Source organism: Fundulus heteroclitus, chromosome 2, assembly GCF_011125445.2.
Source record: "Fundulus heteroclitus isolate FHET01 chromosome 2, MU-UCD_Fhet_4.1, whole genome shotgun sequence".
NCBI classification, from domain to species: Eukaryota; Metazoa; Chordata; class Actinopteri; order Cyprinodontiformes; family Fundulidae; genus Fundulus; species Fundulus heteroclitus.
The window spans coordinates 35,706,323-35,725,222 of NC_046362.1; the positions used below are offsets into that span (position 1 = coordinate 35,706,323).

The window sequence follows — 18,900 nt, forward strand, 5'->3', positions numbered from 1 at the left end:
TGAAAGCATCAACAGCACCTCCCGGCCTCTGAGCTGGAGGTATAGGAATGATTTTGACTTTTAGAAAATAATCTCCCTTTGAAAAAGTACAAAAATCTCATTTCATTTGAAAACATTGATTAAATGGAGGAAAACAATTCAGTTGTCAGTGAGGGATTGCTGCAAAGCCATCAACAATGCAGACGACTGTCCACTGTGGCTCTACGCTCTTTCAGGAGGAGTGAATGCTGCTTGGAGAGACTTGATGCAACCTGCTGGGTTTCCTTAGAGAGGAAACTACATAATCTGATTTAATTTGAGTTTGAAAAGAGCCTTGAGATTGCGTGTGTTATGTACTGGTGAAATATAAATAAAATTGAATTGAAGAAAAGTGCTTAACCTGCATTTTGCACGCCACTGTCTTCTCCGTTCTGCGACAGACTGCCGACCTGTCCAGGGTGGACCCCGCCTCTCGCCTATTGAACTCCTGGATATAGGCACCAGCACCCCTCGTGACCCCATGAAGGATAAAGCGAGTAAGGAAATGGATGAATGGATGGATGGATGTCTCCTCCGTTAAGATTTGCCATCACAGAAGGATACAGGGATCTTTTACCAATCACTTTGTCCTTTGTCCACGCTGATGCCCTCTTCTCTTCAGCACAACCCACAGGGTTTCTAGAACATTCAGGTGTGTGGACTGAGACGGCCACGGAAAGGTTGACTCTGTGTCCGTTCATGTTTTGCATGTTTTGTTTCGCGTTTGCCTCGGCCAGGGCTGCCCTTCTTCACCATCCTGTTTGCGGTGTTCATGGACGGCATCTCAAGGCACAGTCATGGGGAGGAGGGTGTCTGGTTTGGGATCGCATCTTGGCTTTACGCAGATGATGTGGTTCTGTTGGCTTCCTCAGACCAGGATCTCCAGCGGTAAATGCTGCTGACTGTGAAGTGGCCGGGATGAGAGTTTGCCTTCTCTGGGTTTGGTGGTCAATCTCTGACTCAAGCAGAAAAGTTTAAGTATTTTGGCGTCTTGTTCATGAGTGATGAGAGGCTGGGAGGGGAAATGGACAGATGGATCGGGGCTTCGTCTGCAGTAATGCGGGCGCTGCTCCGATCTGTTGTGGTGAAGAAATAGTAAGATTTACCGGTCCGTCTATGTTCCAACCCTCACCTAAAGTCATGAGATCTGGATCATGGCTGAAAGAACAAGATCCTGGATACAAGCAGCAAAAATGGGCTTCCTCATGAGCTCATGCCGATCTGGATAACGTATTCTTCTAATAAATGAAAAGCTCCATTTTGCGTTTACTCTATTACTACTTTGTCTAACAAAATATGCTTAGTGAGTTGAAAGAACGTGTCAGTAAGGGATAAATCTGCAGTCAGGGCACTGTATGTGACATTTTTTACATATTGTTTCAAAGGAGGTCAGCACAGCCGACTGGATTCAACACTGTTGCTTAGTAACTAGCGTGGGGCTGGTTAGATACCACCCTCAAGAGTGATTTACTGACACAAATGCACTTGTGACTTCTTTGGAAGCAGGAACGGCAAAATGCAACATTATGAAGCCGCAGAGCACCATGAAGAAGAAAGGTTCCCGTTATTGCTGAGCGGAGTTCAGCAAAATGAGTCCAAAACGAATTCCCATATGAAGGTATGGAGACATAATGATGCTTTAAAAAAAAAAAAGAAGCATTTTGAAAGTTCTTATTTACTGCTTCAATATGATCAACTTCAGAGGTGCTGCAACATTTCAAGTTGCGTTTTAAGCCCAAATCCAAAATTGCAAAGTCAAATTCAAAATTTGCTGCAAAGAACAGTTGGATGTGTTTCTCTCATGGGTTTAAAATAAAAAAAAAAAACACTCAAACTGTGCGTTCTCCTACCTCTCCATCTGTTTAATGTGACGGGGAAATAAAGCAACTCGGTGTTGCCACAGAATGTAGCTGCCTTGTGTAGCATTCGTTTATTGTTCCCTGTGTGCGTACGTGCCTGTTATGTGACTGCGTTTGTAAATTATGGCCGTGTCACAAAGGCAGGAATGTAAATCGAAGACGGAGTGTACAGTATGTGCATTGTGGTAAATAGGTCAGGACACTCAGGGCAGTTTGCGCACAAATACAGAGAGAGGTGGCTTCAGGCGGGACTTACTCCTCTCACAGTGCAGCGTTCTGCTTTCTCTGGAACAGGGACACGTATTACATGCATGTGTGATTACAAAGCATGCACCAAGCACAGCGATGCCGTTTGCTTCTTATTCGTATGAACATAAAGCTTTGTGTGACAAACCCAAGGCATACACATGGTCCCTTCCTTCCTAACCATTACCTGCCTTACTTTTCACTGGAGCTTCATCCGACAGAGTAGTTACCACCTCTGCTCATCTGAACTTGGTAAACACATAAGTTCTTGAACTTTCACAATGCTGGATCTAAGCATCCTGAGACCTCAACTGCAAGAGACGTTCTGATTTGATCTGTAATGCTTGCTGGCAACGTCACTTACTGTATCTGAGAAAGAAAAAGTGCTGATTTCACTGAAAGATTTCTGCTTTACTTGATCTAAATCCCTCTGTGCGTGCTGCAGTAACTCACATTGGTCCTGATGATGAGATCCACCGAGGCCGTCTTAAAGCTGCACAATGAGCTTGACATTTTGGCCACTACAGTCGAGAGCTTTGGGGGAGGATTGTGTTTGGTCTGGACGTTTTAGCCGTCTCTGTAGTTTGCACCCATGGATGGAAAACTGCACAGCAGGACCCGGTTCAGCTTGATTCTCCATGTTCTGGCCCTTTTACACATGAACCGGGTTCTGCTGTTGCCTGTTTTACCAACGCCTGTTGTTTTAACATTCCAGTTAGAATTACTGAAAGAGATTGGGTGGTTTCAAATACTCCCTGCATACACGTCCATGGACTTAAAACAATTCTCCAAAGTTCTCTTCTGTTCTAATTCCTGCTAATACAGTCCCTGACACAGTTCCCAGTAACACTTAAATGGCTGCTTATGGATGCAATTACAAATACATATTTTTATTGATTTTATTTCCTCTTACAGTATAGATTTGACCTTTTTAGACAAAGCTTGGTCCGACATGGATTTAGGCTTGTCCTCCTTGATATCCCTTTCTCAGTTCCTCCTCGGTTTTCAGGTCATAGTGGAGGGCTTGCAGCTATTTTAAAAATATCACTTTAAATGACTTTTGAGCTTTTTCTGTCATATCGTAGCGTTTATTGGCTTGTTATACCGCCCTCCTAACTCAAAAGTTTGGTGATATTTTCTCCCTCACAACAACGTAACAATAGCAAATTTTATTTCCAGAATGCCAGGTCTGTATCAGCATGAATTAACTTTAATCACACATTTGACTGTATTCCGCATGTTTCTGGTCCAACTCCTGAATATGGCAACACCCTCAATCTGATCATCACATTTGGTTTCAGTGCAGTTCATCTTTTAACTTTTTATACACATTTCCGATCACAATGCTACCACATTTTCATAATTTCCAGCGAGGGTTCTCTCTCTAAATATGTGAGACACTGTGCATCCTCAGTGGACATAATAGCAGCTGTTAAACTTTTGGAACCCTGCTCTACTTCATCTAAACTATCGTGCAGGGATCGTGGGTAGAGAAGCGATGGAAAGCCTCACGTTTGACCTCTGATCTTTCCATATTGAAAATCATTGCAAAGAATTTGAACAGAAAGAAAGATACTTCTCACACTTCTCACAACTTATTGCTTCACATTTTCAAAATTAACTCTTCAATCAATTGACCTGAAGTGAGAAATGAAATATCTACCGAGCAATGTGAATCATTTTGAGACTGAGAGTGCTCTGGACTGGTTGAAAACTTAAATAAGTGACAGATCTTTCTCTTCATCCTCCAGTTTAGTAAAACTTACTTATGGTTTCCACCAAGAGTCAAATCTTGGTCCATTTTTATTCAACATTTACATGTCAGGTCATCCGCAATTAAATCTACTTTCACTTTTATGTAGATGACTCAGTTATTTATCCATAAATCCCTCTGACCTCTCTGCCATCAATGATCTCATGGCCCACATGTCTCTGAACCTTTTATTGTGGAATTATGAAAAATCAGGTTTTTGGACCCAAAGCCCACAAAGACTCTCTCATTCAGAATCTTCTTTATTTTGGTTTCTTGTTGCAACCCTGAGGCGAGGAAGCCTTGGAGTAGTCTTCGCCTCAGATTTAAACTTTTCAGAACACTTTTGTAATATTACAAAAATCACTATTTTCCAAATTAGGAATATTGCCAATATCTGATCTTTCATCTCTTTCACTGGTTTTATATTGTTCTTCATGCCGTCGTTTCTTGCCATCTTCATTGTTATTTATTTGGTCGTCTGCAACAAAAGCTCTAAATTTACAACTTGTCCAAAACTGCTGCTATAACTTTCTCACCAGAACCCAGAGATTATAAACACACTTTTTTATGTCCATTATTGTTTCACTGCACTGGCTACCTGTGAAGTTCAGGACTGAACTGAATTTAAACTCTTACTGTTTGTTGTTAAATCTATAAAAGGTCTCGCTCCTGCGTATCTTTCTGAACTTCTCAAGGTGTCTAAGATCGTCTAATCAGCTCGTTCTTTCTGTTCCCAGAGCAAGTCTCGCTACAGAAGGTTGTAGGGCTTTCAGGTCAGGGCTCATCTATGTGGAAAGCTTGTTCTGTTGATATCAGACAGGCCTCTTCTTTATCCTCCTCAGAATATATTTTTTATAAATCATCTTTTATTCACTGAGCTTACTCTTTCTCTTTTTATATGTACTTTTTACACTGCTTTTGTATTTTATCATGTCTTTTTATTACTAATGTAAAGCACTTTCTGACTGCTTTAAAACCTGCTATATATATTTAAAATATTACTATTATAATAATTACACATTACATTATCTTTGGTGTGCACCAGCATCATCAGCTGTCTCTTCTCTGAGGTTTCTCTCTAAAAGGACTGCCATAAATAAACAGCTTGTGTGGTTTGGTCATGTGATGCTTGTCCCATTGCGTGATTGGCTGGGCACTCTGTTCTGCTGCACAGGCCACAACATAATAGGAAGTATGCATCAATCTTTAATGTGACATTTAACACACACACACACAAACAGACAAATAAACCGGAACTGAAAGGATCATGTTTGAATTAATCATATCCATCCGTTTGGACATAAATCATACTCTCTCTTCACCTTTTATTTGCTTTTACTCCAAATGCCGCTCACGTTCTGTTCTGTACCATTACATCTAACTAATCATAATATATTACAGATGTTTATCTCATTTCTGCTCCACAACTCTTTTCTTGGATAACTTATACACTAGAACTTTGATTATATATATATATATATATATATATATATATATATATATATATATATTTTATGTTACCCAACAACAACATAAAAACTCTTAAAAGAACACACAAAGTTCCCATCTTGCCATACATGCTGGCATATTCAGAATCGTACAGTGGGATTAAGGGTGTGGAATCCACATTTTCCCGCTGCCTCAGGACTGGGAACGTTACTTCTGGCAAAACATTACGGTTTAGCTTTGGTTTCATATTTCAGGATCAACTGACCATTGAAAAAAAAAAAAATATTTGAATGCTCTATTTAGGGCCTCCAAGTGGTCAGATAACTGCTAGCAGTAAGAGTCAGAACAATGCGCAAGCTGTCAGTTTCTCTTTCAAACATCCTGCATGCTGACATGAGAGAATATTTTATCGGAGCAGACACCACAGTCAAGCATGAGATTATGTTGTGTAATTATCATTGCTTTAGTCTTTAAGTTGCGGTTATATCAATTCTGGTGCGCTAACGTGTGCTTCGTTAATCCACATGTGAGAACAGTGGTGCACTGGAGGTGGAATTTTTCATCATGTCCAAATATTCATGACATCGCTGTTTATCTGGTAATCAAACTGTGCATGCTGCGGTTCCATATTGATGATTTGATTGAAATGACTGTAAAGTGCCTCGAGATGACATGTTGTGAATTGGCGCAGAATAAATGAAATGTAATTAAACTGAATAATGAATGAAAGCTGATGCATAATTTTCTACGTCATCAAGTCTTCTTACTCTGTCGAGTAATGCTAAGAGTAACGTTGTAGTACAAAGACACAAATCTGACCTGACCAGTTGAATTTCTACACAATAACATGTAGAAAAAAAAAAAAAAAAAACGTGTAACATCAACATTTAAACCAAGTCCTACTATTTTCTTTGACTGTGTGTAAGTCAGTCTGTAGACACAAATATTTACCTTATTTAGGTACTGACCCAAAGTTCTAACAGATCCATAAATAACAATTGGATACTAGAAAGCAGTTTTAAATCTTTCAATTTTCAATCCTTTTTGTACATTTAAACACTGTTTCCTCTGTAAAATCTGCATGGTTATTTCAGCTGTGTGTAAAAATCTGGGCATAAAAGCTGGACCCAGGTTAAAAGTCACCTTCTGAGACTAAAATAAGTTGAAGATTTCTCCTGCTTTGATAAAGACTCCTTTTTCCAACTGAGCACAACAAAGCTGTGACTGATAAGAATCTGGGCAAAAGGGGGAGAAAACCTTCTTAAAGTTCTCGAAAGCAATTTATGAAGATCTTTCCTTTGTTGCTCATGATCTAAGTTATCAAGTATTCAACTCACTCACCTAAAGCTTTTCTCCTTCGACTTGAACAAATTGGGCACTTGGGGCCTTTTTTGACTGAAGGATTGTTTTGCTGAAAATACCATTTTGGATTGAATGATATTTTTTTTAACCATCAGGTTTTTCTTCTTTACTACAGCAAAAGCTGTCAGCAAAAAGGATTTCTTGGTGAACTGATAAAACTTTTTTTTATAAAACTTTTCAAGCAGAAAAATATGAAAAACAAAGAAATACCAGAACATAGAGTTAAACTTTGGTCTGGAGGGTTTGAGTCGTAAATAATTTACCACAGATGCAGAAAAGCAATTCCACAATATGGTTACTGGGTCTTGTCACCCACAGTTCAACCCACTCATACCCCATCAGGTGCTGGTGAAGCCATTAACAAGGCATCCTCTATAACTCAGTTCAGTCGGCTGGTCCAGTGCCTGCCTGAAAACACCCTACCTCCACTCAATTCAAGTCAGTCTAATGCATCCATTACAATGCAAAAACATGTGGGCTAATTAAATGTGCTGAAAATGTTCTTTATCTTTCTTACAGTTTTTATAGATTGCTTTGACCTGTTTGAAGAAACTCACAACCTCTCAGTTTTCAGCATCACCTTTGCAGAGCAAAAGACACCTCTTGCAAATGAGTTAACCCATTTTCATTGGTTTGACTCATTTTCCCCGCCCTTTTGCAAAACAGTTAACACAGATGTCATTCATGCTGTCCAACCTCCATTGCTTTAGCTGTGGTAGCAAAACAGAAACCATATGTTCCAAGCTCTTAGAAACTATATGTTCCAAGCTCTTAGAAACTTCTTGATCAGAATGACATCACTGAAGCACCTGATTGACACCTCTTTACACAATTTTTCAATTTGCAGTCAGTTTGCAGGCTTTACGTAAAAGGTGCCATGTTGTGTGTTGTTCTTTGCAAGCATGAATGGTCAACGTAAGGCAGATGAGAGACAGAGTAAGAGGTAGATGGGTCAGGGGAAGAAGATTATGAGGAAGAGGAATCCATGTGTGAGGTGGCGGTGTAGCTGGAAGGGCTGAAGTTACGGATGAAATTTGGGCAACTATGATTGATCATGTGGTAAATCATGGCCTTTCAGTTAGAGGTGCTGGACAAACAGTCCAAACTTTTCTCAATAGAAACATGGTTGCATCCATGGTAAGAGTTTTTCGACGGGACAGCAGGTGTTGCTGCTATACAGTATATGCAGATATATCTATTCCTATAGAGGAATTCTTCAGTGCATGGAGATGGAAGGTATATGATCACCGCCCCTATGAGCAGATTCCCTTGCTCAATGCAATGACTGCTGCTGCACAAGATGTAGATGCAGACAGAGGCATGTCAAGGATGGATCAGGCATACAAGAAGATTTTCCCTAGGTGCATTGCAAGGGAAAATATTGAATGTGACGTAGATGAGGCCATGTGGCCTATTCGTCAGGACAGGACTAGAAGGAACAAACAACCCTAGTATTTTCTGTTGGAATCTTTAATTTTTTGGAATATTTCATTTGTTTATCTGGAAAAAAAGAATGAAGAATCAATAAAATTTGCATCACAACATATTTGCTTCTGGATCCATTTTTTGCAAAAAGGCAAATTTGATTACAAATGACGCTGCCATGTAAGGTGTGTACAGTCTTTGGCTACAATGACCAGCAATGCTGCACTGATTCACATTGAGTGTTTTGTATTTTGTTGCCCCTTGTGTAATGAATGATTGGAAGGGCTCAAACATTTGTGTGCAAGTTGTGTTGTTTGAGGGCAAAATGTGCTTTTGGATCATATTTTAAATGTTTTGGCAGAGTTGGAGCCTTTTGCAAACAAAATGTTTAATTTTGACCATTGGTGCCACTGTTTAGGCCTCTGCGTTAACTGTTTTGAAAAATGTGGGTTTTGAGTTGACTGCTGTGTCAAAGCAACCAATAAAAACTGTAACATGGATAATGACTATCAGACAACAGAGCCCAAATAAGTCAAATAAGCAGATAAAACAAAGTCTGACTAAAGTACGATAAAGTCACTGATCTGAGGTGTGCAGTAAGCCGCACAACAAAATGGAAACAGGTGCCAAAAGATGCAGTGATGATGATGATGCTTCGTTCAGGGTTTCTTTGTTGGTCAGCTTGAATCGTTCATTTTTCTTTATGGAAAGCTGATGTGTGATTTAAACAGGATGCCCACAAACACGCCCTCTCCTTCCTGAGCACCCACACAAACACAACATAAATCAGGTTCAAGGTCGGTGATTGATCATGTGCTCTGAAAACTGCAGCGTGTCAGCACTGAAAACAGCAGCATTGTGTGTGTGTGTGTGTGTGTGTGTGTGTGTGTGTGTGTGTGTGTGTGTGTGTGTGTGTGTGTGTGTGTGCATGCTTTTTATTATTAGGGGGCCACTAATTAGTCATGTATCGATCTGAAATGAGAGCTGAACTTGGACTGAACACACAACTATACTAATAAATATTGTGCTGGCTTGGTAAAATTGTACATCTGTGCTAACAATTAGAGATTAAATAAACAGATCTATATATTTTATTTCTACATGCAGTAAAAAGGACTAAAGAGGTTAGACAACAGGACCAACACCCAGCTCCACCCTAACCCAATGAATTGACAACATGATTCATTCATTTATCGCTGGGAGGTCAAACTACCTTTTATTATATTTTCTGTATTGTTTGAAGGATAAAATGCCCTCAGTATTTTAACGATGCCACTGAGCTGCAACAATTTCCACAGAACCAGAAAAGCTTTCATCTTTTTCTAGATTTTGTGACTCTTCCTCATATTGAATGATGCTCCTCCAGGAGACATCAGATTAATTCATACAGTTTGTCTTTATCCTCTGAGTACTGGAGTCATATTCTGCTGTAGCCTGATTCGGCTGGAGGTTTTTCCCTCCCGTTAAAGGGGAGTTTTCCTCTCCACTGTCGCTTCATGCATGCTCAGTATGAGGGATTGCTGCAAAGCCATCAACAATGCAGACGACTGTCCACTGTGGCTCTACGCTCTTTCAGGAGGAGTGAATGCTGCTTGGAGAGACTTGATGCAACCTGCTGGGTTTCCTTAGATATGAATTTTTTTTGACCAATCTGTATAATCTGATGACATGTTTTATGAATTGGCACTATATAAATAAAAATTTATCGAATTAAATTGAGATAACAATTAGGCCAAGTGGAATATAATTTTCTGGATTTATTTTTCAATGTTTGTTAGCTCTTAAAGAACCCTACATAAGCAACAGGAATGATTATGTTGCTGTATTCAATTGAAGGCCCAATGCAGTTCTCAGATAATTCTCAGTTAGATGTCAGAAATGTTCTGCCGGTCATCCTTCCTATTCCTATGAAACACATTACTGTGACCAAAAAAAAAAACGCTTTAAAATAAAACAGGAACCAATGTGCAGAACTCCAGACGGACATAAAAACAAAGACATGGACGTACTACTGCGCTGAGTCGTTGAGCTGGTACTCTCGGGCACGGCTGAAGCACTCCTGGATGCCCGAGTCGGCCCACAGACGCATCATGGCACCCAGCAGCTCGGCGGAGTAGGGCTCCGTGTCCTCCATGCGGCTGACGACGTCGCAGACCATCTTAGCGTCCGCCTGTGAGACAAACAGACAAGAAAAAAATTAACTAAAGCTTAGCATTAAAATAAAACGTGGACGCAAACCACATCTGAGGCACTGCGACACAAACAGAGCACAGCAGGAGGTTTACCTGCTAACTTAGTCCAATAATAGCCGATGAGGTGTTAGATAAAGCAGAGAGCGAGGGTAAAGTTCAAACAGGGAAGAAGAAATGACATTAAGCCCTGAAAACAGTGGAGGAGCAGAACGTGTGTAGAGAACAAAAACACCCAACAGAGCTGCTTTTAGAGAGGCGTCACATTAAATCTATTTTCATCACACTTCACTGAAAAAACCTTAAAAAAAAACAACAACAACAACCCTGGACATTTAGACGGAAGTGGCCATTTAAAAGCTGCACATACAGAAGATCAAGAGATCCAGAAATAGACGAAGCATCACGGCATCGCGTTCGGCTCGACTGGGGTTTGTTTTTAGGCTGTTGTCATGCAGCTGTGGTCTGGTCGTGTTTCCCTTCAGGGCCAGAGGCTGCTGATCAGATCCAAGCTCCGTCCAGACAAAGACGCTGCGCTCTGCAGCAGCTCTAAGCGTCTCACAGCCTCATAAACAGCTCATATGATCCCAGACACCCGCCACAGTGTTAATCCGCCACACTTTCAAAGTACAGATGTTTACGCCTTCACATTTATGATTTGAAAGAAGTGAAACGTCACAGACGAGGTAAACACTGGATGACTTAGAGATCAGCCCGGATTGAGCATTTTCCCCACAAATTGGTCTCGCATTTGGTTTGATGAGCATCAAACATTTGACCGCTGACGAGGGTTTTTATTGATAAATGCACCTTCAGTGCGATGAAGAAGATATTCCTGTAAACGAAAAATGTTTTAAACTCTTGTCCTTCAGGAACAGGGAAAACAATCACTAAAGCTGGGTATACACTGAATGATTTTTTTGTCGTTGGAGAATTTTTTGGATCGGGCGAGTTTCAGCTTCATGGTGCGTCCTGTTGAAACAGAGCAATGAGCAGAGTTCCCCCAACCTCGCGCACTGCACATGTGCAAACAAGGAATTTCTTCTTCTTCTCAGACAAAAACATAGGAGTGGAGAGAAATATGGTGGCGGTACATGGAGTCAAACTACGGAGGTGCAACTCGTAGAATTGCCAAGGCAGCGTGCTTCGTTCTAGTGAGCCTCATTTTTAACAGTGAGCGTTGACACTTGCATCTTTTTCTACTATTGTTGACGTTTGGCTTCCAGATAGACGAGTCCGAGTAGCGCCATCTCTCTATGGCGCTGAGTCCGATGTGTGGTTTTTAGACGTAAGAACAGATGTTGTGAGCTGTGAACTTTTAAACTCTGTGGTTTCATCGTACAGTTTGAGCTTAATCTGAGTGCGTTTCATTTCCCCACATTTGATGAAAAGAACAGGGTAACTCCTCCCAACGCGTGTCTGAGAGCTTCCAGGTAGAAGCGTTTTTTTGACGCTCAAAACACGTTTTGGTATAACTGCGAGATGGATCAGTCTGATTTAAATGAGCGGGTTATTAACAGGCTTTTGGTAGGTATTTACTGCAGGCTCTGAGTCTTACGTGTCAGCTAACTGGGGGTGGAGGGGCGCTATGTCCGATGCTAATGCTCATGTAAATCATGGACAAGAATGAGAATTGTGGGTAAAAACTGGAGTAATAACATGTGGTATCAGCATTGCAATGGTTATTTATAATATCCTAACACCATGCATCTGTTGTGGTATTGCTGTCTAAGGGGTAAGTCCACCATCATCTCAGGAGAATAGTGTTGCCTCTTTTCCACATCAGAAGGAGTCTGTGGATGTGGACCGGGAGTCTGCTTCCCTTTTGAGGTTTGCTGGCCAGATCCCACTGGGAAGAATCCCATCTGACCTGGGAGAGTCGATGCGGAGAGAGATTTCTGATTTCCCTCCTGAACCTGTTACCCTCGCCACCTGTACTTAGATAGGAAAACATTTGATGAATGGATCAATCAACTACAAAAGAGGCAATTAAATTTGACAGATGAATTGATCTTTAAATTGTCTGTCATGTTTATGACTTTGGAAGTCTGAATGATTCGTCCTGTATCTGTACCGGCTTATCCATGCAGGGGGCGGGCTGTTGCCTATGTCCAGCGGTCATTGGGCGAGGGGTGGGGTACACCCTGGATAGGTCTGAATGATTCATGTACTAATGAAATAACATTTTTAAAGTAGCCAAAGTAAAAAAAAAACACTGATGGGTAAAGAAAGAGATAGGTAAAGACTTCACACAGTATCCAACTGTGTCTGTGTTTATTCTAAAACTTATTCAACCGCTTGCAGTTAAGTCCTGCCCTATTTTCCTCTTTGTAGGTATTTTAAATCACAGATTATTTTCCACAGAAAACACCTCCTTGGATCATTCCAGCTGACATAAATCCTGACGTCTGAGCACACAAAGCCCCCGCCATAACAGAACCACTTTCTCTAGAGGCTAATCTGCCTTTCACCCAAAATCTCATATTTACAACAGCAATTAACAGTTGCCCCAACATAGCCCCCATGTAGTAATAAGTAATCAATGCCTTTTTAAAAGATGCATTCTTATCCTCTCTGAGCTTTTTGGAAAACAAATTTCTGGATGAATCAGTTCCTCCCCACAGAGATGCACATTTATCTCAGCAGAAAAGGCAATCAGATATACACGGCTTCAGTTATCTGAGCCAGCAAAACTTTAGATTTACACCACAGAATGAATCGCAAACATAATGTAGAACACAGCAGCTTATCTGGGCAGAATACACTGTGTTACTATAAAGGTGATATAGGAAACCTTGAGGCCTCAGCAGCAAAGTAAAGACATAAGACAGCGACAGGAGATAAATATCAATTAAGGATGCATTAAAATCCACATTAGACCCAACGACTGCTGTCTCCAGAACAATATATCATTAGGCGTTACATCAGAGAATTCAGCATGAAACCAGCGGCGCAGTGTAGTGTTTCAGATTCAGAGCTGATGTTCATTGAAATGTAATTATAGCCCGACATTATAATTAGATTGTGCAGCACTCAGACTGAAATTACACCACACGAAGTCGCTGTCTATTTGAAGTTTGACATTCTCCAAAATTTAGCAGCAATCAGACCGAAGTGATCAACACAAGCACAGACGGAGCACCGAGCGGATTGAGATCCGGCCGCTCTGACGGACTTACGGATCAGAGCTGCTTGTTGCGCCCAGCTTAGACCCTAAAACTGTAAAAAAAAACAGATTAACTGCCTTTTTTCCTGTTTTTGAACTCTTACCCCCTTTATTACATCACTGCATTTGCTGCCACTAGATCGTTTACAACGGTTGGCACCCTCACAACACTCCAAGTGCTTCTTTAGTGAAACTCAACACCCTGCTGGCACGATTCAACATGCCAACTCCTGCGTTGCTGAAGCAGCTGTAGAGAAAACTGTTTCATGTTAATAAAGCATAAGTCAGGGTGTTTTCAGGCATGATGAAACTCCACCAGCCCAAAGAGAACATTAAGCACTTGAGCACCGAGCTAAACCACCTTCAGCTTCGATTACAGCACAAATGGATCATTGTGATGTGCTTATAGAACGCAGCGCTGCATCATTCATCTACTCCCAGCATCCTGCTGAGTGACGTCCTTTACGAAATATCCCTACCATTCTCAAAGGGTTTTATTCTGGACCTCTCTGTAGCCAGTCCATTTAAAAAAACAAAAAAAAAAAAAACAAAACTGCTCTTTGAACCTGGGTCTCGGCTCCTTCACAGCTCAGCAATGATTGCAAACAATGAGCGAGGAATTAATCTACTGAGGGACATAAAAAAGAAAAGAAATCATTAATATCAATTCCAAGCAAACACTGAGCCAGGAATTCCTCAGATTCAGCAGATTTTCTCATGTTAATTAGTAATTTGATGATTTTTTATTATTATTATTATTTCTATCTCAAGGCTGAAGCGACACCGTTTTTGGAACACTTGTTGTACTCTCACTTTTTCTGAGAGTTACTCTACTTGGTTTGTAGGTTCTCCTGTGCCTTGCTGTGCCAGCGTGTAAATGTGAGATCCTGCAAGAACCCTGCGTGATCTCACATTGTGTTTTAGGTTGTACTCTAAGATTATCCTGCAGAAGCAGCAGGTTCTGCTGTGGAGGTGTCCTGTTTGAAAGGTTGTGGTAGAAATTATGAGCTGAGTCTGGGTTTAGCCAAGGGATTGGTTTATAAGAGTCCAAGTCCTCTTTTCCCCTTGTCCTCCTGGTTAGTGACAGTTCCTGGGGATCACTCTTCATCATTATGAGCAAACACCTGACCTAACCGTTCCCTCCAGTCAGCGGGCTCCTCTTCCCTCATTAGTAGTCTCCACAGTGTTGTCTCTTTGTCCCACTCTCCTGACCTCCATCTGCACGCGTCTCTCTGTGGCATTGTTCTGTCCTTCATCCCTCGTTCCATCAGAGCTCACGGACATGGTTTGTTTTCTTAGGTTCTTCCCTCTGCAGCATCGCTCCCCCGTTTTATTCGTTCCCTTTGCCATATTCCGTCTCTCCGTGCCCGTTTCACCATCCTGTGTTCTGTTACCCATCTCTGTGTCTATTTTTGAACACCAACATCCCGTCACAGTGACTTTCCCCCTCTCCTTTCAATCAAATCTGTCCCTTCACTGCTTGTCCTCCCCATCTCCCATGTCAGCTTTAACCATCGCGGAAGAGAGATGAGCCGAGCTGTCCTCTGTTGCAGTGTCAAAGCCTTTTTTAACTCTGACACCACATGCTCCACATCAGTTTATTCTCATTTATGTCAATTATTTGCTATCAGATGTCTAAAATGCTACCTCTACCCTGGTCACATGTGGAATCTGTGATGGATCTCCTGGGATTTCTGTCAGTTCTGTGCGTTCTGATCAAGTGAATTTGCTGAGGACGTCCACATCTGGTGGGATTGGAAGCTGCCTTAAATGTTCTCCACTTGGAAATAATCCAACCAAAATAGTTTGGAAACGGCTTTATAAACCCTCCCAGATTAATGGGCAGCACTAGTTGCTTCTCTATTGCTGATGTCTCTCTCCGCTCGTTCTGTTAACACATACCTGTATGCCTCTATTCACTGTAGAACTTTAAAAAGATGCTGACACTGATGATGATCAGTTAAATCAAGTGTATGTAATAAGCAGCACCTGGCTACCTGTTCCCATTACAGTGAGCTTCACATTTCCTTCAGCCCTCTCCTCTGGTAATGCACACATCACATGTTGAGGTTTGATGTTTTTGTATTCTCTACTTCCCTTCCTCTGTAGGGGGTCGTAATGTTATGCCTACTTTGGCGCATACGCTTTGTTTCAAGAGCTTTAAGAGAAAAATGTTGCTGCATTGCAAAAACAGAACTAAAAAAAAGTTTTTAGTTTAAATTTTCTTGAAATTAGTGTATTTGTACTTTATTTGAGCAGGTAAATAAGATAATCTGCCAGTGGAATAAGATTTTTGCACTTAAAATTGGAAGAACTTAACTGCATCAACTTATTTCAAGTGCATTATATCTAAATATCCTATTTTAGGGGTAAAATTACTCATTCCATTGGCAGATAATGTTATTTACCTACTCAAATAAAGTACAAATACACTCATTTCAAGAAAATTTTTACTTATTTTTAGTTCTGTTTTTGCAGTGTGTCTTACTGACTGAACGTTCTCCCTCTGCACCTTTTGATTATTGGCTTCAGAGGGTGAGAAAGTAGGCAATACAATCAGATCCTGTTTCATTCAAGACGTTCAAGTCCACAGAACAATAAACACAGAAAAGCTGGAATCCGCCTCTGCCTCTTTCAGTGAAGTCAGTTCTTCCCTAGAGGGACTGCAGTGGTGAAAATGTCCCTAAACCACATTTAAACCAGAGTCCGTGTTGTGCCCTTTGACCAGAGTGACGCTGTGATGTGCTTTCTGAGAACTTAACCTGAAGCGCCTCCTCAGAGCGTCCCGTCCTCTGCTGAACACTGATCCGACTCAGAATGGGTGGACGCTGGAGGACACAGAGGTCTATTTTCTGTGACTGTCCTGTTTGAGCAGGATCACACAATGCCTGATATGGATTGAAAGTTGTGTGCTTCAGGGGGGTATGAATGAAGGACGACACCAGGAGAGACAGAGCATGAGCGGCCTGCGTGTGCGGCCCAGCGTCAGTTTAAAGAACTGGGCGGTGGGCCATGGACACACGGAAAATCCAGAGCCAAAGCCCAGGATACAGTCCAAACATATTCAACAGGCATGGCTGTTTATTTTCCAATTAAGTCGTGTACAAACGGAAATTCTGAGAATAAATATCTTTCAACACCATTTCAGTTCAGCTGAGAATTAAAGGCACAAGATCTAAATTCCCGTCCATACTGACATATAAATCCAGCAAAACAGGCTTTTTTTCCCCCCTCGCTGTGTTTTCACACATTTAGACAGAGGATGGCGTTTTTGTAAAATGATTTTCATAGTGGATGATTTTGAAATTGTATTTCTATTAAACTTCTATAAAAAAAAAAAAAAAAAAAAAAAAAAACTACATTTGCTGGAGACAAAGATGTCAAAGCCTACAATACATTGGAACCTCCAGAGACGAATGCATTTAAATACAAACTTTCCACCACATTATAATGTCTAGGATTTAACCAGGGCGACCCAACCCACTGTGCGCCTGCTGTGGCCCTATACTTTATGCTCCATATGCTGCGGTCGCACGGGCGTCTTTTTCCTCTCTTGGTTTGCCTGCTTAGGCACGCAAAGCAGCCAGTGGGATAGGTCCGTCAAAAATTTGTGTGGAATGTTAGAAAAAGCAACGCATCACCCAGACAAGGCAGACTCACAGAGCAAAACTCTGCACACAATTAATGTTATAGAGGATATCCTAGGAAGTATCAATAAAGTACGGAGATAGTACGGAATGCCAGTGATGACATTTGTCGTTGCAGTGTAGAGCTAAGGGTTCCAGAGAGTTCACTAGGATGAGCAATACACTATAAAGCTTTTCCTTGAGTCATCATAGAAGCTGCTTGTGCTTCCAAAAAAAAAAATAACACATCAACAACACCTCTCTTAATGATCTGCCCATTTCAAACAGGCTGGCTTTCCAGGAAAAACTGTGTTCATAGTCCGTATTATATGTTTCATAATTATTTCACCATGCAATGCTTCTAGAAATTTAACAAAATTGGAGTAATTACTATAATATGCTAAAAGTGACAATGATTTTTAATGGTGTGCAGGTTTGGCAGGATGTGGGTGGGAGCCTGGAGCCATTTAAAACCATTCCCTCTGTTTCCAATGAGAAAACATCCCACCAAAGATACATTTTGGTGATGCAAATTGCCTGTTTGCCAAAAATAAATAAATAATTGTATTCAGAGTCCCCACTGTGACAGTGTCACGTAAACTACAAGTGGCTGAGAAGAGGCGCAGAGGGACCCCAACTGAAGGGAGTGTGAAGGTAATCAGTAACTAACGCTGCAGAGGTTAACAGGTGTAACAAAATATGTTAGGATCCCAAAACAAAAAGCGACAACAAAGAGTCCACAAGGACATCAACCACAGCCTTAAATCCAGCACGGGGAGACTCTATGCCGAAATAAAAAGAAGCATCTGAGCCACCATCCAACATGAAATAGAAACATCTTTGAGTGCATCAGGAAGATACGAAGCTGCTAAATGACTCCCAGGCAGCAGAACCCCATTAAGAAAGACTAGGACCCGAACGGAACAGAAAGTTCCTGCGTGTTCTCCACCACCTGACAGAGAAAGCCGTTTGCAAGGACTACAGACAACATGAGACGACCGGATAGAAGGACAGCAAAGAAGTGCTTCTCACGGCTGTAAAAGAACAGAAAAGCAGAGTTCAGGTTGTCCAGAGACGGTTCTGAGTTAGCCCAGAATGTAAGACGCTGGAAGAAAAGGTATATGCTCATCATCATACCCAAAGCGGCTGGAACAGTGTGGAGGAATGTCTGTGCAGGAGGTCCCACAGTCAAAGAGGCAGATATTATTAGCGGCTGAGCTAAAGGACCCAGCTGAGATCCAATAGGACTTTCACACCCAGCAGTGGAGTTCTGACCCAAAGGACATGAGGGGACCAGGGGTGACGACTGAGTCAGGCAAGAAAGAACACCAGAAGCCTTTGAGATAACAGGAGCTGTTAAACGTAAAGGACTTAGTCAAGGCCCCAATGGTCATCGGTCAACTCTTAGGTTAGAACCTGAACCAGGACAGTAGCTGCAGCAGATTTTACCATCTGATCGGTTATCTGTGAACAATTAAAATGATGTAGAAAAGCCGTAAACTCCCAATTCTTATCGGCACCGACTGCCAGTACTGCTGGGATTTATTTGTACTGTAATTTATCAACACCTTTCTTTTACATGAAAGGAAGGTTCCCTGTTAGACCTTTTTGCTGACTGATCTTTGCACATAAAATATTACAGGGAACGTCACAATTTAATGCTTATTTCTACACAATCTAATTAAAAGAAAACTTTTAAATTGAGGAGCATTGGGTCATTTAACATTCCCCCGTACTCTGCGTGATAAAGCTCTGCACAACATGACTCCTTTGTCACTTTGACAGCGACCTGTTCCGGCTGCGGTCA

At 41.3% G+C, this 18,900-nt stretch overlaps 1 protein-coding gene across 2 annotated transcripts in view; it reads right to left on the reverse strand.

The window, feature by feature from the left end:
- Window positions 1–18,900, reverse strand: part of gnao1a (guanine nucleotide binding protein (G protein), alpha activating activity polypeptide O, a) — a 139,065-nt gene that overhangs the window by 35,827 nt on the left and 84,338 nt on the right. For both annotated transcript variants that reach the window (XM_012862957.3, XM_012862956.3), the window contains exon 4: window positions 10,122–10,282. In XM_012862957.3, coding sequence (XP_012718411.1) covers window positions 10,122–10,282 — 161 coding nt within the window. The remainder of the gene's footprint in view (window positions 1–10,121; window positions 10,283–18,900) is intronic.